General features: G+C 43.6%; 1 protein-coding gene across 2 annotated transcripts in view; it reads right to left on the minus strand.

The window, feature by feature from the left end:
* The window catches only part of LOC118384066 (transforming growth factor beta receptor type 3-like), a 143,685-nt gene that overhangs the window by 85,715 nt on the left and 32,796 nt on the right, over positions 1–25,174 (minus strand). For both annotated transcript variants that reach the window (XM_035770443.2, XM_052460748.1), the window contains exon 3: positions 18,423–18,610. In XM_035770443.2, coding sequence (XP_035626336.2) covers positions 18,423–18,610 — 188 coding nt within the window. The remainder of the gene's footprint in view (positions 1–18,422; positions 18,611–25,174) is intronic.

A 25,174-nucleotide genomic window follows, 5' to 3' on the forward strand; every position in this document is an offset into this window, starting at 1 on the left:
TTTAGCAATTTTATTACTATAAAATAATATAATTTTGTATTTTTTTGCATACAATACAGCTCATTATTTGAATGATTTATTTTCTAGTCTTTTTTTGCTCATCTTTATCAAGGGTGCCAATAATTTTGGTCGTGACTACAGTATATCACCATATGACTTCCCATATTCTATAACTAGGCCTGGGGAAACATGTTGCGGCATGCTCAAAACAGGATGCTCAGCAACACAATCATCACTCCTCTACAGCAGACAGACAGCACTAGATGAGAGCCGAAAAGACAAGGCTGTTGGCAAAGCCTTGCATTGCCTGGAACTAATCCATGAACATTAAGCTCTAGCTTTATCAGATAGGTGTGGGTGTACATGCGTGTGTTTGTGTTTTCTGTATCTTGGTTCTTTCTGGATCACTGCTCAGACAGAAAGAGGGCAGAACTCTCTGTGGGAGTAGATAGTAGTTAGGCCAGGCTAGAGGAGAGGAGTAGCTCAGAGGGCTGCCGGGGAAAAGGGATCCTGTTGACTGATCTTATCAGCACCCCACCGGCTGTCCCCCTGCTGATCTGAGGGCCGATGGGGCCACTACCTGGAGCCTCTCCACTACACAGCGATGCTAATCTGTCTGGTTCCAACCCGAGGTCACACACACACACAGATCTCAAATGGGCCCAGCAGGCAGATAAGATGTCAGGGGTAGATATTTCTTCATGGGATGATAGTAATCAGGTTGTGATTATGTAGGCTGGCAGTGGAAGGAGGGGATGATAGTAATCAGGTTGTGATTATGTCGGCTGGCAGTGGAAGGAGGGGATGATAGTAATCAGGTTGTGATTATGTCGGCTGGCAGTGGAAGGAGGGGATGATAGTAATCAGGTTGTGATTATGTCGGCTGGCAGTGGAATGAGGGGATCATAGTAATCAGGTTGTGATTATGTCGGCTGGCAGGGGAATGAGGGGATGATAGTAATCAGGTTGTGATTATGTAGTCTGGCAGGGGAATGAGGGGATGATAGTAATCAGGTTGTGATTATGTCGGCTGGCAGGGGAATGAGGGGATGATAGTAATCAGGTTGTGATTATGTCGGCTGGCAGTGGAATGAGGGGATCATCGTAATCAGGTTGTGATTATGTCGGCTGGCAGGGGAATGAGGGGATGATAGTAATCAGGTTGTGATTATGTAGGCTGGCAGGGGAATGAGGGGATGATAGTAATCAGGTTGTGATTATGTAGGCTGGCAGGGGAATGAGGGGATGATAGTAATCAGGCTGTGATTATGTCGGCTGGCAGTGGAATGAGGGGATGATAGTAATCAGGTTGTGATTATGTAGGCTGGCAGTGGAATGAGGGGATGATAGTAATCAGGTTGTGATTATGTCGGCTGGCAGTGGAATGAGGGGATTATAGTAATCAGGTTGTGATTATGTAGTCTGGCAGGGGAATTAGGGGATTATAGTAATCAGGTTGTGATTATGTCGGCTGGCAGTGGAATGAGGGGATGATAGTAATCAGGTTGTGATTATGTCGGCTGGCAGTGGAATGAGGGGATCATCGTAATCAGGTTGTGATTATGTCGGCTGGCAGGGGAATGAGGGGATGATAGTAATCAGGTTGTGATTATGTAGGCTGGCAGGGGAATGAGGGGATGATAGTAATCAGGTTGTGATTATGTAGGCTGGCAGGGAATGAGGGGATGATAGTAATCAGGCTGTGATTATGTCGGCTGGCAGTGGAATGAGGGGATGATAGTAATCAGGTTGTGATTATGTAGGCTGGCAGTGGAATGAGGGGATGATAGTAATCAGGTTGTGATTATGTCGGCTGGCAGTGGAATGAGGGGATTATAGTAATCAGGTTGTGATTATGTAGTCTGGCAGGGGAATTAGGGGATTATAGTAATCAGGTTGTGATTATGTCGGCTGGCAGTGGAATGAGGGGATGATAGTAATCAGGTTGTGATTATGTAGTCTGGCAGGGGAATGAGGGGATTATAGTAATCAGGTTGTGATTATGTCGGCTGGCAGTGGAATGAGGGGATGATAGTAATCAGGTTGTGATTATGTAGTCTGGCAGGGGAATGAGGGGATGATAGTAATCAGGTTGTGATTATGTCGGCTGGCAGGGGAATGAGGGGATGATAGTAATCAGGTTGTGATTATGTAGGCTGGCAGGGGAATGAGGGGATGATAGTAATCAGGTTGCGATAAGGTAGGCTGGCAGGGGAATGAGGGGATGCAGAGGAAAACAACGCTCCATCAAGGAGGGAATTATGCAGACCCAGAACTCAGACCCAGATCTCAGACCCAGATCTCTGTCAGATTTGTTTAAGTGGATGGGGTACTGACGTTTTCAATTCTCTCAAAAAATTGTGCGATTTTGTTATTTTTTTGCGTTTTGTGTAACTTATTTTTTAACTTATTGTGTACATAATGTTGCTGCTACCGTCTCTTATGACAGAAAATAACATCTGGACATCAGAAAAGTGATTACTCCCCATGGACTGGAAGAAACTTTATCCTTTAATGAGTCTGACGAGAAGGATATCCTGCTTTCACTGGAACAGGCCCAGACCACGCCTTTTGCGAGAAGAAAAGTTTTCCGGAAAATAAGTTGCAGTGTCACGCCCTGACCATAGAGAGCCCTTGTTTCTCTATGGTGTAGTAGGGCAGGGCATGACTAGGGGGTATTCTAGTTTATAATTTCTATGTTGTGTTCTAGTTTATATTTTCTATGTTGGTGTTTTGTATGATTCCCAATTAGAGGCAGCTGGTAATCGTTGTCTCTAATTGGGGATCATATTTAAGTAGATATTTTTCCGACCTGTGTTTGTGGGATATTGTTTTGTGTTTGTGCACCACGTAGTCACGTTTAGTTGTCTGTTTATTAATATATTTTGTTTTGTTTAAGTTTCGCTTTGAATTAAATATGTGGAACTCAACATCCGCTGCGTATTGGTCCCGCTCTCACGACAACCGTGACACGCAGATTGGGCTGCCTTCTGAGAATCCGGAGGCAAGAGAGTAAACTCCCACTGCCATCCGTTCTTCTTGTTAACGTGCAATCATTGGAAAATAAAATTCATGACCAACAATTAAGATTATCCTACCAATGGGACATTAAAAACTGTAACATCTTATGGTTCACCGAGACGTGGCTGAACGAAGATACGGACAATATAGAGATAGTGAGATTTTCCATAAACTGGCAGAACAGAGACGCTACCTCTGGTAAGACGAGGGGTGGGGGTGTGTGTCTATTTCTCAATAACAGCTGGTGCGCTATGTCTAATATTAAAGAAGTCTAGAGGTATAGCTCGCCTGAGGTAGAGTACCTCATGATAAGCTGTAGACCACACTATCTACCAAGAGAGTTCTTATCTGTTTTAGCTGGCACTAAAACCGCTCTCAACCAACTCTATAAGGCCATAAGCAAAGAAGAAAATGCTCACCCAAAAGCAGCACTCCTAGTGGCCGGGGACTTTAATGCAGGCAAACTTCAATCAGTTTTTACACATTTTTACCAGCATGTCACATGTGCAACCAGGGGACAAAAATCCTAGACCACCTTTACTCCACACATAGAGATGCATACAAAGCTCTCCCCCGCCCTCCATTTGGCAAATCTGACCATAAGTCTATCTTCCTGATTCCTGCTTACAAGCAAAAACTAAAGCAGGAAGTACCAGTGACTCACTCAATACGGAAGTGGTCAGATGACGCAGATGCTACACTACAGGATTTTCAGGGATTCATCCAATGGCATTGAGGAGTACACCACCTCAGTCATCGGCTTCATCAGTAAGTGTATTGATTTTTATTTTATTTTTTACCTTTATTTAACTAGGCAAGTCAGTTAAGAACAAATTCTTATTTTCAATGACGGCCTAGGAACAGTGGGTTAACTGCCTGTTCAGGGGCAGAACGACAGATTTGTACCTTGTCAGCTCGGGGGTTTGAACTTGCAACCTTCCGGTTACTAGTCCAACGCTCTAACCGCTAGGCTACCCTGCCGCCTCGATGACGTCGTCCCCAGTGACTGTACGTACATATCCCAACCAGCGAGCATAGAAGGCATGTAAACTATTAATTTCTCTCACTTCAGGAGTGAAAACGTGGAAGAACTCAAAAAGCGTTTGAGGGTCAGGCCTGACAGAATGCAACCGGTGTGTGTGTGTTGTGTATGTGTGTACATCAATGTCAATATTGCATTGATTAAATAGTAGCTGGGAGCTTGTGGTGTCTGTACTTGTGAGATTTGTTTATGACAGTTTGTGATGGAACACATGAAAATTGCATGTCCTTTAGAATCGTTTGGCAAGCTAATCATAGGTGGGCTGTGAGCTACCGGTAGCTCACAATCGACCTGTTGGAGACCCCTGGTGTACCACCTGTTCCTCTTCCTGCTCCCTATCCTCCTTCCTCTTAGCCCCTCCCTGTAACCATGGAAACCAGATATATGTCTCTGCATGCTTATCAGGATAGACATATCATGGACCACATCCTGGTAACAACACTGACTCATGCAACTAAACCTATTAACAGTAATATTTTGAACTATACCAATGTCCAATTAGAATAATATATTTGAGAAACAGTTACAAATAGGCCTGACTGTATAGAAGACCATGGTTTTATATGGATCTTATGTTCCATCAATTCCCCTGTGTAGACAGTGGAACTTGAAGGTGCACATTGGAGGTGTATTGTCTATACAGACAAGGTGTTACTAATGGGTGGAAGTTGGGTTTGGAGGGAACTCTGTACGTGGATATAGCTCTGTACTTGATAGGTCAGTTCAATTGAAAAAGCAGTCCCTGGCAGCTGCACAGTCAGTTCAAAACAGAAAAGGACATGTTCCACATCGACCCCTGAGCCCAAACAGCCCAGCCAGAGAAGACAGTCCCAGCCAGAGAAGACAGTCCCAGCCAGAGAAGACAGTCCCAGCCAGAGAAGACAGTCCCAGCCAGAGAAGACAGTCCCAGCCAGAGAAGACAGTCCCAGCCAGAGCAGACAGTCCCAGCCAGAGCAGGCCACAGACCCCAGCTTGTGCTGCAGGCCAATCCACTGTAAACATCAAAACACACCACACACACAGTCCGTTCTACGGGCCAGTCGCCACTCCCTCTTCCAACATGAGGCAGAGAAGAGACTGGGGAAAACAACTCTCCATAATCACTGACTGCCCTGACTGAACAGCTACCTCTGTACTGACAACAACAAGCATCCAACACACACTCCTAAGCAAACAGAGGAAAAAACTAATTACGTAGAGCGGAGGGTAATGAATTAGCATGCCCCGTGAAAGGACTGAATGAAATGGATTTGAATGTCGGTATTAGCAATCTTTCCCTCGTGTTTGTCTCAATACGGAGGCCAGTAGGCCATGTTACCTCAAGAAGACAGGAGATGCCTGACTGCAATTATTTTGTTCAGGGAACTTTCCACCCCCCTCTAGGCTGACAGAGTGGATGTTGGTAACAAGAGCGGAGGCAGACTAGGCAGAGTTAGCAAATCAGGTGTCCAGTGAAATGTTTGTGTGTGATCACAGGCAATTTGTGTACGTGTCATGGCAGGTAGTGTACGTGTCATGGGCAGCCTGTGTACGTGTCATGGCAAGTAGTGTATGTGTCAAAACCAACTGGAACCTCGGACATGAACAGTATGCTCACTCCAAGCACTGGAGCATGGCTAATGGGACTTGCACCACAATCAATTACATTCAAAGATGTTTCCTGTGGTCATGAAGCAAGTGAAACCAGGAATGTGGGCCTTAGATTATTCATAGGAAAAGAGGCCTCAACCTACCTATGCATATCTGTTTAACATTAAATTGATGAGGCAATTCTTGATGCACTTACCACTAAGTTAGGAAATTGTAATGTTCACTCTTGTTCAAGTCCAGTTTAATTCGGTTGAATTTAATTGTACGTTTTAATGATTTATTTGATTACGTTTGAGGTTTAATTCCTTCAGTCAATGGATCAGTTAGTTAAATATTTTTACATGTTTTTTTATAGCTAATTTCACACCCACAGTTTACTGGGATAAGACTACTCTCCATGTGTCTGTTTTTTAATGGGGTATTATAGGTGACAGTTCTCATGACAATGAAAGTTTGAGGTGATATGCAAATTCAGTTGTAAGTCGCTCTGGATAAGAGCGTCTGCTAAATGACTTAAATGTAAATGTAAATGTCATGGGCAGCCTGTGTACGTGTCATGGGCAGCCTGTGTACGTGTCATGGGCAGCCTGTGTACGTGTCATTGGCAGCCTGTGTACGTGTCATGGGCAGCCTGTGTACGTGTCATGGGCAGCCTGTGTACGTGTCATGGGCAGCCTGTGTACGTGTCATGGGCAGCCTGTGTACGTGTCATGGGCAGCCTGTGTACGTGTCATTGGCAGCCTGAGTACGTGTCATTGGAAGCCTGTGTACATGTCATGGGCAGCCTGTGTACGTGTCATGGGCAGCCTGTGTACGTGTCATTGGCAGCCTGTGTACGTGTCATTGGCAGCCTGAGTACGTGTCATTGGAAGCCTGTGTACGTGTCATGGGCAGCCTGTGTACGTGTCTATGACAGCCTTTATACGTGGTGAAGCCAAACCCTGGTCTCTGCCTGGGTGGAAGACTGAAGGACAAGGGACGAGGGAAGGCTACACAGAGGCAGAACCTGTGTCCCAAATGGCACCTTAATCCCTAGGCCTATATAGTGCACTACTTTTGACCAGGGTCCATATGCTATGATCAAAAGTAGTACACTTTAAAAAGGAATAGGCTGGCATTTGGGACGCAGACTGAGACTACTGAATATCCAGATGGGCACATCTGGACCCCCGTCTCAGGTACTGTAGGAAGGTCAGCCATTATAATGTCAAGGATCAGGATTGGTTTAGTTAGGAAGTTTATCTCCAGAGACACCCACCTACGGTCACAGGGAGAACCGGTGCCGGGCCAACTTATCACTATCTCAGATTGTAAATAACCTTGGTCAGTTGTCCACCAAGATAAAGCCTACGGCCAGAAACCTTGGTGTCTTCTTTGACCCTGACCTAAACCTCAAGCTGCATGTAAAGAAGGTTGTCCTGCTTTTATCATTTAAAAAATATAGCTAAAGTCACTGATCTGGGGAAATGTATTTCCTCAAACCTAGATTACTGTAACTGTTTGTATACCTGTCTCAGTCAGAAATCCCTCCATCATTGGTTAGTACACTTAGTTCAAAATAGTGCAGCTCGGCACCAGGAAATGTAACCATATCGCACCTATTTTAGCTACACTGGCTCCAAGTCACTTTTAGAATAGATTTTGAAATTGTATTAATCACGTTTACGGTTCGGCTTGGTTCAGCCCATCCTATATCCTTGATCTTTTATCTCCCTACGAGCCAGGATGCAGTCTGAGATCCTCTGGCATGGCACTGTTGACCATTAAAAATACTAGGTTGAAAATGAAAACAATTTTAAGTCTCATTCCTCCTTTGTTTCTTTGTTAATTATTTTATTTGATTGTTTTATGGTGTGAAACACTTTGGTAGTAGTAGTAGAAGTAAGTAGTAAGTAGTGGTAGTAGTAGTAGTAGTAGTAGTAGTAGTCATCATCATCATCATCATCATCATCATCTCTCTCTCTCTCTCTCTCTCTCTGCCTGAGACGGAGTGGCTTTCTTCAGCCAAGGACAGGGTTTGGAGGGGTGGCTGGAGAAGGCCAGGTAAATAGACAAATACTAATTATGTTACACAGACAATCTAGGATGTTTTTAACAAACAGGATTATTCTAGAACAGTTCAGCACTTTCCATTCTATCTGGTAAGTAGCCCACCAATTGTTCATTGGCAGAACGGAGTGTGCAAATCATCATCCATACATATGTTGTTGGGACACATCTTTGAACTGGCCCAAAACAAACTGCTTAGGGGGATTCATGTGACATTCGCAATGATGTGAAATGAAGCTCATGAAATGAAATGCACTCTTTGCAATGAGAAGCATGACATTCCCATGATATTTGAACATGTCCCTTCTCCCTCCCTCAGTGGAAGACATCACTTATATAAAATACCATCTATTAGTCTGATTTACGGTCCAACTAATGTAGTCAGAAGATGACACAAAGTCAGAAAAACATTAACACTGGCCAACATGACAAACAAAACATGAGATATATTACATAGGAGAATTTCACGAGGAAAACAAGCCCACTCTGAAATGTCGACATAAGCCATGACAGTTATCCTTAGGGAACAGAGTGTGTGCTTTGGACTATGTGCTCGTGAACTCTGTACCTCCCAAGCAGAATTAGATGACAGTAATTGAAGTTGTTATTTGGGCGGTAACACCAAGCAGGAGAGGTCAATAAAGAGAAAATAATTGCAGGATTTTGGACAGCTAAACTCTCATGTATTTATTCTGATTGCTCAGCATGAAGAGCACCAATAGAGGCCTTGGTTTCCCTATTATGGCCCCCTATCCCTACCTCGTGCACTACTTTGCTCCAGGGGTGCTGTAGTACTAAATGGCTGACCCTGTAAAACAACAGACAAAGATATCATTAGGCTGGTGATTTGAGTGGCGCAGTGGTCTAAGGCACTGCATGGCGGTGTTAGAGGTGTCACTACAGACCCTGGTTCAATCCTGGGCTGTATTACAACCGTATGTGATCGGGAGTCCCATAGGGTGGTGCACAATTGGCCCAGCGTTGTCCAGGTTAGGGAAGGGTTTGGCTGGGGTAGGCAGTCATTGTAAATAAGAATTTGTTCTTAATTGACTTGCCTAGTTAAATAAAGGTTAAATATAGAAATAAATTACTTGGCTTCAGGTGTTTTCTGTGGTCTCATGTACTGTCTGAATACACTACAGAAACATACTCTCCCTCTCTCTCGTGTGTGTGTGTGTGTGTGTGTGTGTGTGTGTGTGTGTGTGTGTGTGTGTGTGTGTGTTCATAATGTTTTGTACACTCAGTGTTTATGTTGCAACTCTTATTCAAAAGCGGCAGGATATCTCCGTTCTTTGCAAGGTTATTCTTCTACAGAACAAAGATATGTAAGCCAAAGGAGAGCAATCAGAACAGCACATGCTTTGGATGTGTAGTAATGACAGGTATGGCATCTCTCAGACTTAACTTTGCTGCATGCATTCCTTTTCAGTGTGAAAATTACTTCAATGTGTTCTGTTAGATTGTGTTCATACTATGGTGTTCTATTGTCCAACATCGCTCTCGATCCTTCTTGGGAAATTTGTTGATACAATATGTTTCAAAGGAGACCTTTCATTAAATAATTTACCTCGAGCTCATCCTTTAGAATATGTTTTCAGCATAGGCAAAAGTGCAAGTCCTATCTACATCTGTGATGTTTTATTGTGCTTCCCATGACAGTGTTTTTGTATTTTAAATTTGTACAGTACCAGTCAAAAGTTTGGACACACCTACTCATTCTAACACACCTCCAGGCTGTGTAAAGGCTATATGACCGAGAATGAGAGTGATAGAGTGCAGCATCGGATGACCTGGCCTCCACAATCACCTGACCTCAACCCAATTGAGATGGTTTGGGATGAGTTGGACTGCAGAATGAAGGAAAAGCAGCCAACAAGTGCTCAGCATATGTGGGAACTACTTCAAGACTGTTAGAAAAGCATTCCAGGTGAAGCTGGTTGAGAGAATGCCAAGAGTCTGCAAAGCTGTCACCAAGGCAAAGGGTGGCTACTTTGAAGAATCTCAAATATAAAACTATTTTTTGGTTGCTATCTGATTCCATATGTATTATTTCATAGTTTTGATGTCTTCACTATTATTATACAACATAGAAAATAGTAAAATAAAGAAAAACTAAGTAGGTGTGTCCAAACTTTTGACTGGTATTGTATATATGTTGGGTATAATGTGTATATTTATGTTATTTATGTTATGTACAGGGCGCATTTGTAATATGTCTTCCCTGTTAAAATAAAGGTTGAGTAAAAACATCTCTGCAAGGTGCACGAAGGTGTTATGATACAATCACCAGAGTGATGTCTTTATTTGCATACTGACTCAACATAACACACCCTGCCTTACACCCAGTTTCTGTTCTTGTCTATGCATCAGGCCTTAGCAACATTTATGTCTGCCTAACTCAGCAGTGAAATCCCCAGTGCAGGCCGAGACATGCTGCTTTTCACACTACCATGACTGATGGGGTAGGGAGTGGGCCACTTAAATATCCTGACACAGCATATGCACATCATTCAGTCCGCAGTCTACACAGAGACATTTGACTCCCATGACTTATGGTAGAGAAAATGTTCATGGATACAGAGGTTCTTGCCATTCAATAGTCTGATATACAGATGTTGGATCTTCATTTGATCACACTTTTGTTGCGATCAAACAACATTATAGACTAAACGTTAAAATCCTGTTGCTGCAGGATTATTTTGCTACAACAATACTGGTCAAATTAAGATCCAACACCTGTACTGTAACCCTTGAAAGAGAGAAGGGTTCACGCCTATAGGCAGCTGGCACACACTACAACTATCAGGATTCAGGTGCAACAGTATTGAGTGTCTTCTTTAGTTGACGTTATTAAAACAATTATTTACTGCTAAGCCTCTCTTGAATATGCTGGGATGTTATTTTGAGCAATAAAAGAATGTGATGACAGCCTACTTTTTTCTCTCCTCACATTGTGAAGAAGTGCAGATGCCAGGGTAAAGGGTTTGCACATCCATTAATATAGCTGGGGGAGACAACCTTTTCTTTGCTTTTGTTTTACTGTATGTTGCTGAGCTCTCCAACAACAATGGCCATGTCCCAAATTACATCCTATTTCCTATATAGTGCACTACTAAGCTGTGCAATATGAAGGGGAATAGGGTGTAATTTGGGACGCAGAGGTAGAGCCCTCCAACAACAATCTGATCTCCCACGGATGTTTACAATCTTCTGCTACGTTGTTTTGGCCATCAAGCCTTTCTTTGGCTTCCTGTCGGCACCAGAAGGGAAGGAACGGACGCCATTTGCTGGGCCCCTGATTATAATGGGGGCAGGGGATAGATGCTACAGATACAGTGCTATCTACTATACTCTACAGACACAGTGTTCTCTACTGTACTCTACAGATAATGTTCTCTACTATACACTACAGATACAGTGTTCTCTAATGTACTCTACAGACATTGTTCTCTACTGTACTCTACAGACACAGTGTTCTCTCCTGTACTCTACAGATAATGTTCTCTACTATACTCTACAGACACAGTGTTCTCTACTGTACTCTACAGATAATGTTCTCTACTATACACTACAGATACAGTGTTCTCTAATGTACTCTACAGACATTGTTCTCTACTGTACTCTACAGACACAGTGTTCTCTCCTGTACTCTACAGATAATGTTCTCTACTATACTCTACAGACATTGTTCTCTACTGTACTCTACAGACACAGTGTTCTCTCCTGTACTCTACAGATAATGTTCTCTACTATACTCTACAGACACAGTGTTCTCTACTGTACTCTACAGATAATGTTCTCTACTATACTCTACAGACACAGTGTTCTCTCCTGTACTCTACAGATAATGTTCTCTACTATACTCTACAGACACAGTGTTCTCTCCTGTACTCTACAGATAATGTTCTCTACTATACTCTACAGACATTGTTCTCTACTGTACTCTACAGACACAGTGTTCTCTCCTGTACTCTACAGATAATGTTCTCTACTATACTCTACAGACACAGTGTTCTCTACTGTACTCTACAGATAATGTTCTCTACTATACTCTACAGACACAGTGTTCTCTCCTGTACTCTACAGATAATGTTCTCTACTATACTCTACAGACACAGTGTTCTCTACTGTACTCTACAGATAATGTTCTCTACTATACTCTACAGATACAGTGTTCTCTACTATCCTGTACAGATAGTATTCTCTACTGTACTCTACAGATACTGTATTGTCTACTATACTCTACAGATAGTATTCTCTACTGTACTCTACAGATACTGTATTGTCTACTATACTCTACAGATAGTATTCTCTACTATACTCTACAGATAATGTTCTCTACTGTACTCTACAGATACAGTGCTATCTACTATACTTTACAGACACAGTGTTCTCTAATGTACTCTACCGATAATGTTCTCTACTGTATTCTACAGATAATGTTCTCTACTATACTCTACAGATAATGTTCTCTATTATACTCTACAGATAATGTTCTCTAATATACTCTACAGATAATGTTCTCTACTATACCCTATAGACACAGTGTTCTCTACTGTACTCTACAGATAATGTTCTCTACTGTACTCTACAGTTAATTTCCTCTACTATACCTTACAGATAGTATTCTCTACTGTACTCTACAGATACAGTATTATCTACTGTACTCTACAGATAGTGTTCTCTACTGTACTCTACAGATACAGTGTTCTCTACTGTACTCTACATATACAGTATTCTCTACTGTACTCTACAGATAATGTTCTCTACTGTACTCTACAGATACAGTGTTCTCTACTGTACTCTACATATACAGTATTATCTACTGTACTCTACAGATAGTGTTCTCTACTGTACTCTACAGATACAGTGTTCTCTACTGTATTCCACAGATACAGTATTCTCTACTGTACTCTACAGATAATGTTCTCTACTGTACTCTACAGATGCAGTATTCTCTCCTGTACTCTACAGATAATGTTCTCTACTGTACTCTACAGATACAGTGTTCTCTACTGTACTCTACATATACAGTATTCTCTACTGTACTCTACAGATAATGTTCTCTACTGTACTCTACAGATACAGTGTTCTCTACTGTACTCTACAGATAATGTTCTCTACTGTACTCTACAGATGCAGTATTCTCTCCTGTACTCTACAGATAATGTTCTCTACTATACTCTACAGATACAGTGTTCTCTACTGTATTCCACAGATACAGTATTCTCTACTGTACTCTACAGATAATGTTCTCTACTGTACTCTACAGATGCAGTATTCTCTCCTGTACTCTACAGATAATGTTCTCTACTATACTCTACAGATACAGTGTTCTCTACTGTATTCCACAGATACAGTATTCTCTACTGTACTCTACAGATAATGTTCTCTACTGTACTCTACAGATACAGTGTTCTCTACTGTACTCTACATATACAGTATTCTCTACTGTACTCTACAGATAATGTTCTCTACTGTACTCTACAGATACAGTGTTCTCTACTGTACTCTACAGATAATGTTCTCTACTGTACTCTACAGATGCAGTATTCTCTCCTGTACTCTACAGATAATGTTCTCTACTATACTCTACAGATACAGTGTTCTCTACTGTATTCCACAGATACAGTATTCTCTACTGTACTCTACAGATAATGTTCTCTACTGTACTCTACAGATACAGTATTCTCTACTGTACTCTACAGATAATGTTCTCTACTGTACTCTACAGATAATGTTCTCTACTGTACTCTACAGATACAGTGTTCTCTACTGTATTCCACAGATAATGTTCTCTACTGTACTCTACAGATACAGTATTCTCTACTGTACTCTACAGATAATGTTCTCTACTGTACTCTACAGATAATGTTCTCTACTGTACTCTACAGATACAGTGAGCTCTACTATCAAATTTTATTGGTCACATAAAATTATTTAGCAGATGTTATTGCGGGTGTAACGAAATGCTTGTGTTCCTAGTTCCAAAATTACAGTAATATCTAACAATTCACAACAATACACACAAATCTAAAAGTAAAATAATGGAATTAAGAAATAATAATAAATATTGGAAGAGCAATGTTGGAGTGGCATTTACTAAAAAACAGTAAAATATAATACAGTATATACATATGAGATGAGTAAAACAATAAGTAAACATTATTAATGTGACTCGTGTTCCATTATTAAAGTGGCCAGTGATTCATTGTCTATGAATATAGGGCAGAAACCTTTGAGGTGAAGGGTTGAGTAATCTGGTGGTAGCCGGCTAGTGATGGCTATTTGACAGTCTGATGGCATTGAGATAGTTGTTTTTCAGTCTCTCGGCCCCAACTTTGATGCACATGTACTGACTTCGCCTTCTGGATGATAACGGGGTGAACAGGGCATGGCTCGGGTGGTTGATGTCCTTGATGGTATTTTTGGCCTTCCTCTGACATCGGGTGCTGTAGGTGTCCTGAAGGGCAGACAGTGTGCCTCCGGTGATGCGTTGTGCAGACCGCACCACCCTCTAGAGAGCCCTGCGGTTGCGGGCAGTACAGTTGAAGTACCAGGTTGTGATACAGCCCGACAGGATGCTCTCAATTGTGCATCTGTAAAAGTTTGTGCGGGTCTTAGGAGCAAAGCCAAATTTCTTCAGCCTCCTGAGGTTCCTCACCACACTGTCTGTGCGGGTGGACCATTTCAGATTGTCAGTGATGTGTATGCCGAGGAACTTGAAGCTTTCCACCTTCTCCACTGTGGTCCCATCAATATGGATAGTGGCGTGCTCCCTCTACTTTTTTACTGAAGTCCACGACCAGCTCCTTCATTTTGTTGACGTTGGGTGAGAGGTTATTTTCCTGGTAACACTCCGCCAGGGCCCTCACCTATTCCTTGTATGCTGTCTCGTCCTTGCTGGTAATCAGGCCTACTATGGTGGTGTTGTCTGCAAACTTGATGATTGAGTTGGAGACGTGTGTGGCCATGCATTCATGAGTGAACAGGGAGTGCAGGAGAAGGCTGAGCACCCTTGTGGGGCCCCAATGTTGAGGATCAGTGAAGCGGAGGTGTTGTTTTCCTACCTTCACCACCTGGGGTGCAACTGGGGTGCAAGTCCAGGACCCAGTTGCACAGGGCAGTGTTCAGACCCAGGGCCCCGAGCTTGATGATGAGCTTTCAGGGTACTATGGTGTTGAAGGCTGAGCTATAGTCAATGAACAGCATTCTTACACAGTTATTCCTCTTGTCCAGATGGGTTAGGGCAGTGTGCAGTGCAATGGCAATTGCATCGTCTATGAAACTATTGGGGTGGTAAGCAAATGGAAGTGGGTCTAGGGTGTCAGGTTAGGTAAAGGTGATATGATCCTTAACTAGCCTCTCAAAGCACTTCATAATGACAGAAGTGAGTGCTACGGGCGATAGGGAGAGATTGAATATGTCCGTAAACACTCTAGCCAACTGGTCTGTGCATGCTCTGAGGACGCGGCTAGGGATGCCGTCTGGGGCCGGCAACCTTGCGAGGGTTTAACACACTTAAATGTCTTACTCATGTTGGCCACAGAGAATAGGAGCCCACAGTCCTTGGGAGTGGGCCGTATTGATGGCAATGTGTTATCCTCAAAGCAGGCGAAGAAGGTGCTTAGCTTGTCCGGAAGCAAGACGTCAGTGTCCGCGACTTGGCTGGTTTTCCCTTTGTAGTCCGCGATTGTCTGTAGACCCTGCCACATGTCTGAGCCGTTGAATTGCAACTCCACTTTGTCTCTGTACTGACGTTTTGCCTGTTTGATTGCCTTACGGAGGGAATAACTACACTGTTTGTATTTTGACCATATTCCCAGTCACCTTGCCATGGTTAAATGCAGTGGTTTGTGCTTTTAGTTTAGCGCGAATGCTGCCGTCTATCCACAGTTTCTAGTTTGGGAAGGTTTTAACAGTCACAGTGGGAACAACATCCCCAATACACTTCCTGATGAACTCCGTCACCGTGTCCGTGTATACATCAATGTTATTCTCCGAGGCAACCCAGAACATATCCCAGTCCGAGTGATCAAAACAATCTCCCAATCTTGAAGCATGAATTCCTATTGATCAGAATAGCGTTGAATATACCTTAACACAGGTACATCCTGTTTGAGTTTCTGTCTATAGTAAGGGAGGAGCAAAATGGAGTTGGGATCTGATTTTCCAAAGGGAGGGTGGGGGAGGACCTTGTAGGGATCCCGGAAGAGAGAACAGCAGTGGTTGAGTCTTTTACCAGCATGAGTACTACAGTCAATGTGTTGATAGAACTTCAGTAGCGTTTTCCTCAAATTTGCGTTTGTTAAAGTCCCCCAGATACAATAAATACAGCCTCAAGATATGTGGTTTCCAGTTTGCATAAAGTCCAGGGTAGTTCCTTGAGGGCCGTTTTGGTATCGGCTTAAGGATGAATATACATGGCTGTGACTATAACTGAAGATAATTCTCTTGGGAGGTAATATGGTCAGCATTTGATTGTGAGGTATTCTAGGTCGGGTGAACAAAAGGACTTGTGTTTTTATACGTTATCACAATCACACCATGAATGGTTAATCATGAAACATACACCACCGCCCTTCTTCTTCTTCCTGGAGAGTTCTTAATTCCTGTCTGCGCGATGCACTGAGAACCCAGATGACCGTATGGACAGGGACAGTATATCTGTGAAATATGATATATGATTCTGTGAAACAGAGTATGTTACAGTCCCTGATGTCTCTCTAGAAGGAGATCCTCAACCTGAGCTCATCAACTTTATTGTCCAGAGATTGAACATTAGCGAGTAACATACTCGGAAGCGGAGGATGGTGTGCCCGCCTCCTGAGTCGGACTAGAAGTCCACTCCAAATACCTCTTCTCCGCCGGCAGGTTTTGGAGCAGCCTCTAGGATAAGTTAAATTGCCCTGGGGGGTGCGAAAAAGGATCCAATTCGGGAAAGTCGTATTCCTGGTCATAATGCTGGTGAGTTACTGCCACTCTGATATCCAAAAGTTATTTCTGGCTGTATGGAATAACACAAAAACTGTTCTGGGCTAATAATGTAAGAAATAACACACAAAATAATGAAATACTGCAAAGTTGCTTAAGAGATAGAGCTGCCATGTCTGTCAGTGCCATCATACTATACTCTACAGACACAGTGTTCTCTATTGTACTCTACAGATACTCCGTGGAAGGAGCTGCTCACATGGAGAGGGGGCCTGTGTGCAGAGTGGTGATAGACAGGAGAGCCATCCATCTTTACACAAATAACCAAAGCCTGGGTAGTGTTCAATCAATAGGCACACAAAAAATAAGAAAATGGAGTGAAACCGGGAGGAACCACCTTTCCTATAAAAAATGTTTTTTTTTTGTTTGTTTAAAAAAAAACATTTTTCAACAGTGTGCTCTAATGACCATGACCCTGCCCTCTAATGCATAAATCACAAGAAAGGTCATGTAAGGTTCTCTGGCCTATTGTCTTTAATGACTCAGGGTCAAGAACAGCATTCAGATTGGTTGCCTGCAGCCTAAGATCTGCATGGCTGATAACATCTAACTAGTGTGTATGGTAAAATCTCCCCTAAATTGAGCAACAACCGCCCACCACCTCCTCAGTTAAAGCTGCTGTTATTCTTGGGAGGAGTACAACGTGATAAGAGGGCGTCCACTATCTTTTGTTAATAACATTACTCTCCAGCACTGCTGCTCAGCAAAGACAAAGTTTTTTAAATTATGCAGCACTCCCCAGAAAGTGCTTGAGTCTCCCCAGCTCACAGCCAGAGAGGCCCACCAGTAATTATAGCATCCATTAACTTGGTATGGAGCTGTTGAAAGGTGAACGTCAATCCACACTGTTATGTACTTTCTTAGGATGGCACACTGCACATGGAACGATACTGATTGAGTTATCACTAGGAGGAGGTGACATTTTTTTAATGTGCTCATCTGCTGAGGCCACTTAACTCAAAATGACACCAGCATTTTTGTTGACATCAATGTTTATGTTATGGTAGAAACAGTATGCTGGGAGCATGTTGGATATTTAACTGTCTGACAGAGTAGTGCACTGTGGGTTACAGTTACTGTATAATAGTATATACAGGTGTGGATAGAGTGAGACTCTACAGTCTACAGCTGGGGTTCTCAAAGTGGGGTCTGCTGAGGTACTGCAGGGGGTCTGCGGCAAGATCAAAAATAAATAAATATAGCTCTGTCTATGAATTTGAGAGCAGTTACATTTCTCTAGGCCCTCAGCTTTTTACCCAAACAGAGGTGTGTAGAATTGCAGGAAATAGGCTTGAAAACTGCTAAATGTTTTCGCTGATGCCAAAAGGCGGGCCTTTAAAATGTTCCTTCCCAGGGCCTGAGACTTGGTTTGTCCAGCCATGCATGCACTGCCGAAGTCATAGTAAAACTCTTGGTATGCTATTTCTATCTCACACCACTTAATATTAATATTCTCTAGTAGTTTGTACACTACTGAGCCATGCCGAGCTGTACTGCACTGGCCTAGTTATGCACCCACCATAGTTGCTGGTACCATGCTGGATTGGACATATCTGAGCCTGCACAGTGCGGTTGAGTTTGGCATGATGGTGTGAAACAGTATATGAGGTGTGGGTGTTCTGGGCTGGCTCAGCCAGGTGAATCCTCTGGTCCATCATATTATATACAGTATATCGTTATACATTGTATTATATATAGGTGGTTATAATATATATAGGTGACTGACCTCTGGATGTGTGCCGTTTGACCCCTCAGGGCTGCTGCCCCTCAGGTTGATGATGTGAACCTCCTGTGGTAGACCCGTGGTTCCACGGGAGGCACAGCCTGACAGGGCCGTGAAGCTCTTCAGCAGAGCCTGCACCGGGTGGCCTACACCTATTGGCAGCAGCTCACACGGGCTACGAGACAACGGACCTGGCGGGGAGAAGAATGTGATGAGTGGAATCCATTAAATGGTTTTTCGAGAATCCAAGATCCCCAGTGTGAAGCTAAAGAATCTTCATTTAAAACGTCAACAGCACAGAGGTAAGAAGTGGTCCACACTAAGTTAAGAAGTGGTCCACACTAAGTTATAAGTTTATGTAAATCATTTATAGACTGTCCATAAATAGATAGCGTATGAATCAGCAATTCTCTGATGAACAAGTTATGAATGATGGGGGCAAATAAAGTGTCAGCATGCAACTATAATGAGTGACATAATCATTATTTAAATTGGGCATAGCAAAATAAAACAGTGTCTGCGCACATTGTCTGGGCACAAAGCTCACTACTTCTCAGAGTAGGCCATTCTCTTCAGTCCACAGCCTACTAACACAGCAGACTGGCCTCTCAACAAAGAGCAGCACCACGCTTTCTGACCCTCAACAGGCCACTAACACAAGACTGCCCTTGCCTCTTAACAAACCAGTGTCTAGCTGACCCTGTACAGGATGTTATGATGCCAGACGTATAATCAAGATGACCCAAAGTGACCTCCATTATAATCCCCTTTATGTCACTTTTACCTCTTTCTCTTTTCCCGTAAATGTTCAGATCTGACCTTCCCTTAATTCCCTCATCCCTACAGGGGGTGGCCCACACTTCACACTTTAGTGCTCTTGTCTCTGGACAACCGTTATTAGACGTTATGACTGTGGTCAGTTATAGAAGTTGCTGTGGAGATGTGTCGCTGGAGGTGTTCCTGTGAGAAGCCTGTGTGTGCGTGCGTGCGTGCGTGCGTGCGTGCGTGCGTGCGTGCGTGCGTGTTTCACTCCCACTGGTGCCCTGCAGCACAGAGAGACTGGTGAACTTGGACTTGGAGTACAACAAGAACGGATGGACTATAACAGGGATCAAGCAGTTGAACATAACGAGCACACACTTGTTAACAAAACATCTAACAAGGCCATATTATGTTGGAGGTTGTGGGATTCCCTTTTCTCTCTCTCTGGATCAGAATCTCGCTTTTTCTATCTTTGATTTTACTCTACACTGATTATCCTAATAGTGGTGCAGGTAACATTGTGAGGTCCTGTATATTACTAAAAACTGTAGATAATGCTTTAGGTAGCTAAAGTCAATCATAATAAATTATAATAAATAGGCATCAACTAAATCTCAAGACTGCCATACATTATAGTTAGTCTGAGGGCAGTGGTCCAAAAATAGGGCCATCTGCCCCTTTCCTCCCACTGCTGTCCATCCATCCATCCATCCATGGCTGTCATGGAGAGGAACAGTAGGACCAGTGAGACCTGTCAGTCATGCAGAGCCAAGCCCCAGCGTGGTCAGACCAGGGTTACGTCCCGAATGGCATCATATTCCCTATATAGTGCAGTATAAAAGTAGTATGAAAGCAGTATGAAAGCAGTGCAACCCAGGAGAGGACAAGAAGACCCAGTCTGTCTGGGAGGCCTGGTAGGGGGCTGGGGGGCCGGCTGGGTTTCTGGGTTTGGTCTGCTGGCCTGGAAAAGCACATTTGTCCCTCACTTTCAGAGCAGGCTACAGTGAGCGTCTGGAGAGCTTGGATTTAAACTCAGATCATACCATGCTTGTAAACTCATCAGCACATCATGGTCACAATGGTAAACTCATCAGCACATCATCATGGTCACAATGGTAAACTCATCAGCACATCATCATGGTCACAATGGTAAACTCATCAGCACATCATCATGGTCACAATGGTAAACTCATCAGCACATCATCATGGTCACAATGGTAAACTCATCAGCACATCATCATGGTCACAATGGTAAACTCATCAGCACATCATCATGGTCACAATGGTAAACTCATCAGCACATCATGGTCACAATGGTAAACTCATCAGCACATCACCCAGCTAATCACATTGCTCTGTAGACACACACACACACACACACACACACACACACACACACACACACACACACACACACACACACACACACACACACACACACACACACACACACACACACACACACACACACACACACACACACACACACACACACACACACACACACAGCCCTGATGTTTAGTGCAAGGCGTTGAACAGGCCTTTTCCATTAGAGAAACTGTGTCTCAGTGGACAAGCTGTGTGGCCAGACTTTCCTCTTGCAGGTCAGGCCCTACTCTCTACTCTGCCCAACAGCCTCACAGACATGTCTTGGGCCAACCAGCCAGCGCAGGGCCCGCTCACGTTTCAAACACTGCATGATAAACATACTATAGTTGCCGATAGCGATCAGGGGGAAACATTTGGAAATAATTCAAAGACAAAATGAAAGACGGGAGATAACAACTTTAAAACTCCCCCATCTCTGACAAAAATACTGTACCTCAACACTGTAATACCGTACCTCAACAGTGGGTATCATCGGATGGGGCCCCAGTGTCTCCTGATCCCTCCTGTCTCAGCCTCCAGTATTTATGCTGCAGTAGTTTATGGGTCAGGGGGCTAGGGTCAGTTTGTTATATCTGGAGTACTTCTCCTGTCTTATCCGGTGTCCTGTGTGAATTTAAGTATGCTCTCTCTAATTCTCTCTTTCTTTCTCTCTCTCGGAGGACCTGAGCCCTAGGACCATGCCTCAGGACTACCTGGCATGATGACTCCTTGCTGTCCCCAGTCCACCTGGCTGTGCTGCTGCTCCAGTTTCAACTGTTCTGCCTGTGGCTATGGAATCCTGACCTGTTCACCTATTATTTGACCATGCTGGTCATTTATGAACATTTGAATATCTTGGCCATGTTCTGTTATAATCTCCACCCGGCACAGCCAGAAAAGGACTGGCCACCCCTCATAGCCTGGTTCCTCTCTAGGTTTCTTCCTAGGTTTTGGCCTTTCTAGGGAGTTTTTCCTAGCCAACGTGCTTCAACACCTGCATTGCTTGCTGTTTGGGGTTTTAGGCTGGGTTTCTCTACAGCACTTTGAGATATCAGCTGATGTACGAAGGGCTATATAAATAAATACATTTGATTTGATTTTGATTTGATTAGCTAGAGTAAGGTTTCTCTCTGAGAACAGACTGTTATTGTTTTGCAGTACTGTACACACACACACACACACACACACCGTAATGTGATCCGCACAAAGCCTGAGACATACCTTCCTATCTGTGTGTTGCGAGGACAGAAATGCTTTACTATTGTCTCTCTTGTCTCTCCTGAGAGAGACCCTGAGAGCCTCTGACAGATGTCTTTAACCTATTCTCTATTCCTACAGCTGCTGTCTCCTGGTGCCAGTGAATCCATTCCCCATACAACTCATAGGAGATCTACTTTGATGTGATTGATGGGAACATATATTCAAAAACCAGTGACGGACGGCTGGAGTCAAGGAAAAAGAAACTGCAAAACCTTAATGGCAAAACCTTGTTGTGGTGCTTCAGAGTTCCAACCCCCCTCTCCTCCCCAAGGAGTACACGACGGTCCCTCTCTCTCCAGTCATCACGCCTCACCCTTCAGTCCTAATCTCAGAGCACTCCAACTCACTTTTCCCCCCACACCACACATTGTTAAATAACAACCACCGCACCGGCCAGACAGACAAATCATTTGTCCTTTTAGGAAGACAGCTAAGAAATGATGCCACTTGTCAGGCAGTGATGTTCTTTCTTTCTTTAACTTCCTGGGGAAAAAAGAATACAGAAGATTTCGACAATAATGGAAGGAAACCAAATAATTTATTTTATAACCCTGAAACAAAAATGGAGCTGTGGGTAATAAACAAAGACAGTGTTTCCATCCCAAAGAATAATGGAATAGTCGGTATCTAGTTCAAAATCATATCACGACAAAATGGTTTTGACCGAGATGGGGCCATACTTTCCCCCAAACTAAACTCAGACAACAACTCTGATCATTTGTGTATTATATATTAATTTATGGGCCTGCCATATTTACAACATTATTACAACAACGATGTCTATTGGACATTTACAATAAGGAACTTAGTTTATACATTTACACAAAGGAACGTAATAGACGTATACAATGCAACGAGTCATTACAAGGATACAGGCATCCTTCCTAACTCTGTTGCCAGAGAGGAAGGAAATCGCTCAGAGATTAAACAGCAACAGAGTTTAATGGCTGTGATAGGAGAAAACTGAGGATGGATCAACAACATTATAGTTCCTCCACAAACCTAGCCTAAAAGACACAGTGAAAAGAATGAAGTCTGTACAAAATAAAAAATATTCCATAACATGCATCTTGTTTGCAATAAGGCACTAAAGTAAAAGTGCAAAAAATGTGGCAAATAAATGAACTTTATGCTAAGAGCTTAGCACAATCCTAGAGGAAAACCTGGTTCAGAGACAAATTCCCCTTTCAGCAGGACAATAACCTAAAAACACATGACCAAATATACACTGGAGTTGCTTACCAAGACGACATTGAATGTTCCTAAGTGGCCTATTTACAGTTTTTACTTAAATCGTCTTGAATCGGCAAGACCTTGAAAATGGCTGTCTAGCAATGATCAACAACCAGCTTGACAGAGCTTGAAGACGTTTTTCAAGAATATTGTCCAATTATTGTACAATTCATGTATGCAAAGCTCTTAGAGACTTACCCAGAAAGACTTACAGCTGTAATCACTGCCAAAGATGATTCTAACATGAAATGACTCAGAGGTGTGAATACATATGTAAATTACATATTTCTGTATTTCATTTTGAATACATTTTCTATCATTTCTAAAAACATGTTTTCACTTTGCCATTATGGGGTATTGTGTGTGGATGGGTGAGAAAATATATATATAACACATTTTGAATTCAGGCTGTAACACAAGTCAAGTCAAGGGGTATGAATACTTTCTGAAGGCACTGTACTTATACAACAATCCTCTATCATAGCCATAATATCTGGTATTATTGATATTTTTCTGTGTAGCTGAAACCAACTGTAATCTAATCCTGCACATCTGGTATGGTCATCACAGTCTGCAGCCTCCATGGAGAGGGGGGTGAGGAGAAGAAAAAGACTTGAACAGCTTTGTCTCTTCTGTCACCTCTCCCTCTGTCCATACCTCTCTCTCTCTCTCTCTATCCCTGTCTCTCCCTCTGTCCATACCTCTCTCTCTCTCTCTCTATCCCTGTCTCTCCCTCTGTCCATACCTCTCTCTCTCTCTCCCTCTATCCCTGTCTCTCCCTCTGTCCATACCTCTCTCTCTCTCTCCCTCTATCCCTGTCTCTCCCTCTATCCATACCTCTCTCTCTCTCTCCCTCTATCCCTGTCTCTCCCTCTGTCCATACCTCTCTCTCTCTCTCCCTCTAACCCTGTCTCTCCCTCTGTCCATACCTCTCTCTCTCTCTCTCTCTCTCTCTCTCCCTCTATCCCTGTCTCTCCCTCTGTCCATACCTCTCTCTCTCTCTCTCTCTCTCTCTCCCTCTATCCCTGTCTCTCCCTCTGTCCATACCTCTCTCTCTCTCTCCCTCTATCCCTGTCTCTCCCTCTGTCCATACCTCTCTCTCTCTCTCCCTCTATCCCTGTCTCTCCCTCTGTCCATACCTCTCTCTCTCTCTCCCTCTATCCCTGTCTCTCCCTCTGTCCATACCTCTCTCTCTCTCTCCCTCTATCCCTGTCTCTCCCTCTGTCCATACCTCTCTCTCTCTCCCCTCTATCCCTGTCTCTCCCTCTGTCCATACCTCTCTCTCTCCCCTCTATCCCTGTCTCTCCCTCTGTCCATACCTCTCTCTCTCTCTCCCTCTATCCCTGTCTCTCCCTCTGTCCATACCTCTCTCTCTCTCTCTCTCTCTCTCTCTCTCTCCCTCTATCCCTGTCTCTCCCTCTGTCCATACCTCTTCTCTCTCTCTCTCTCTCTCTCTCTCCCCTCTATCCCTGTCTCTCTCCCTCTGTCCATACCTCTCTCTCTCTCTCCCTCTATCCCTGTCTCTCCCTCTGTCCATACCTCTCTCTCTCTCTCTCTCTCTCTCTCCCTCTATCCCTGTCTCTCTCCCTCTGTCCATACCTCTCTCTCTCTCTCTCTCTCCCTCTATCCCTGTCTATCTTCCTCTCTCCCTCTGTCCATACCTCTCTCTCTCTCTCTCTCCCTCTATCCCTGTCTCTCTTCCTCTCTCCCTCTGTCCATACCTCTCTCTCCCTCTGTCCATACCTCTCTCTCTCTCTCTCTCTCCCTCTGTCCATACCTCTCTCTCTCTCTCTCTCTCCCTCTGTCCATACCTCTCTCTCTCTCTCTCTTCCTCTCCCCCCCCTCTCTCTCTCTCTCTCACTCTATCCCTGTCTCTCTCCCTCTGTCCATACCTCTCTCTCTCTCTCTCTCTCCCTCTATCCCTGTCTCTCTCCCTCTATCCCTGTCTCTCTCCCTCTGTCCATACCTCTCTCTCTCTCTCTCCCTCTATCCCTGCCTATCCGTGTCTCTCTCCCTCTGTCCATACCTCTCTCTCTCTCTCTCTCCCTCTATCCCTGTCTCTCTTCCTCTGTCCATACCTCTCTCTCTCTCTCTCCCTCTATCCCTGTCTCTCTCCCTCTGTCCATACCTCT

This window comes from Oncorhynchus keta, chromosome 1 (assembly GCF_023373465.1).
Source record: "Oncorhynchus keta strain PuntledgeMale-10-30-2019 chromosome 1, Oket_V2, whole genome shotgun sequence".
In the NCBI taxonomy this organism is placed as follows: domain Eukaryota; kingdom Metazoa; phylum Chordata; class Actinopteri; order Salmoniformes; family Salmonidae; genus Oncorhynchus; species Oncorhynchus keta.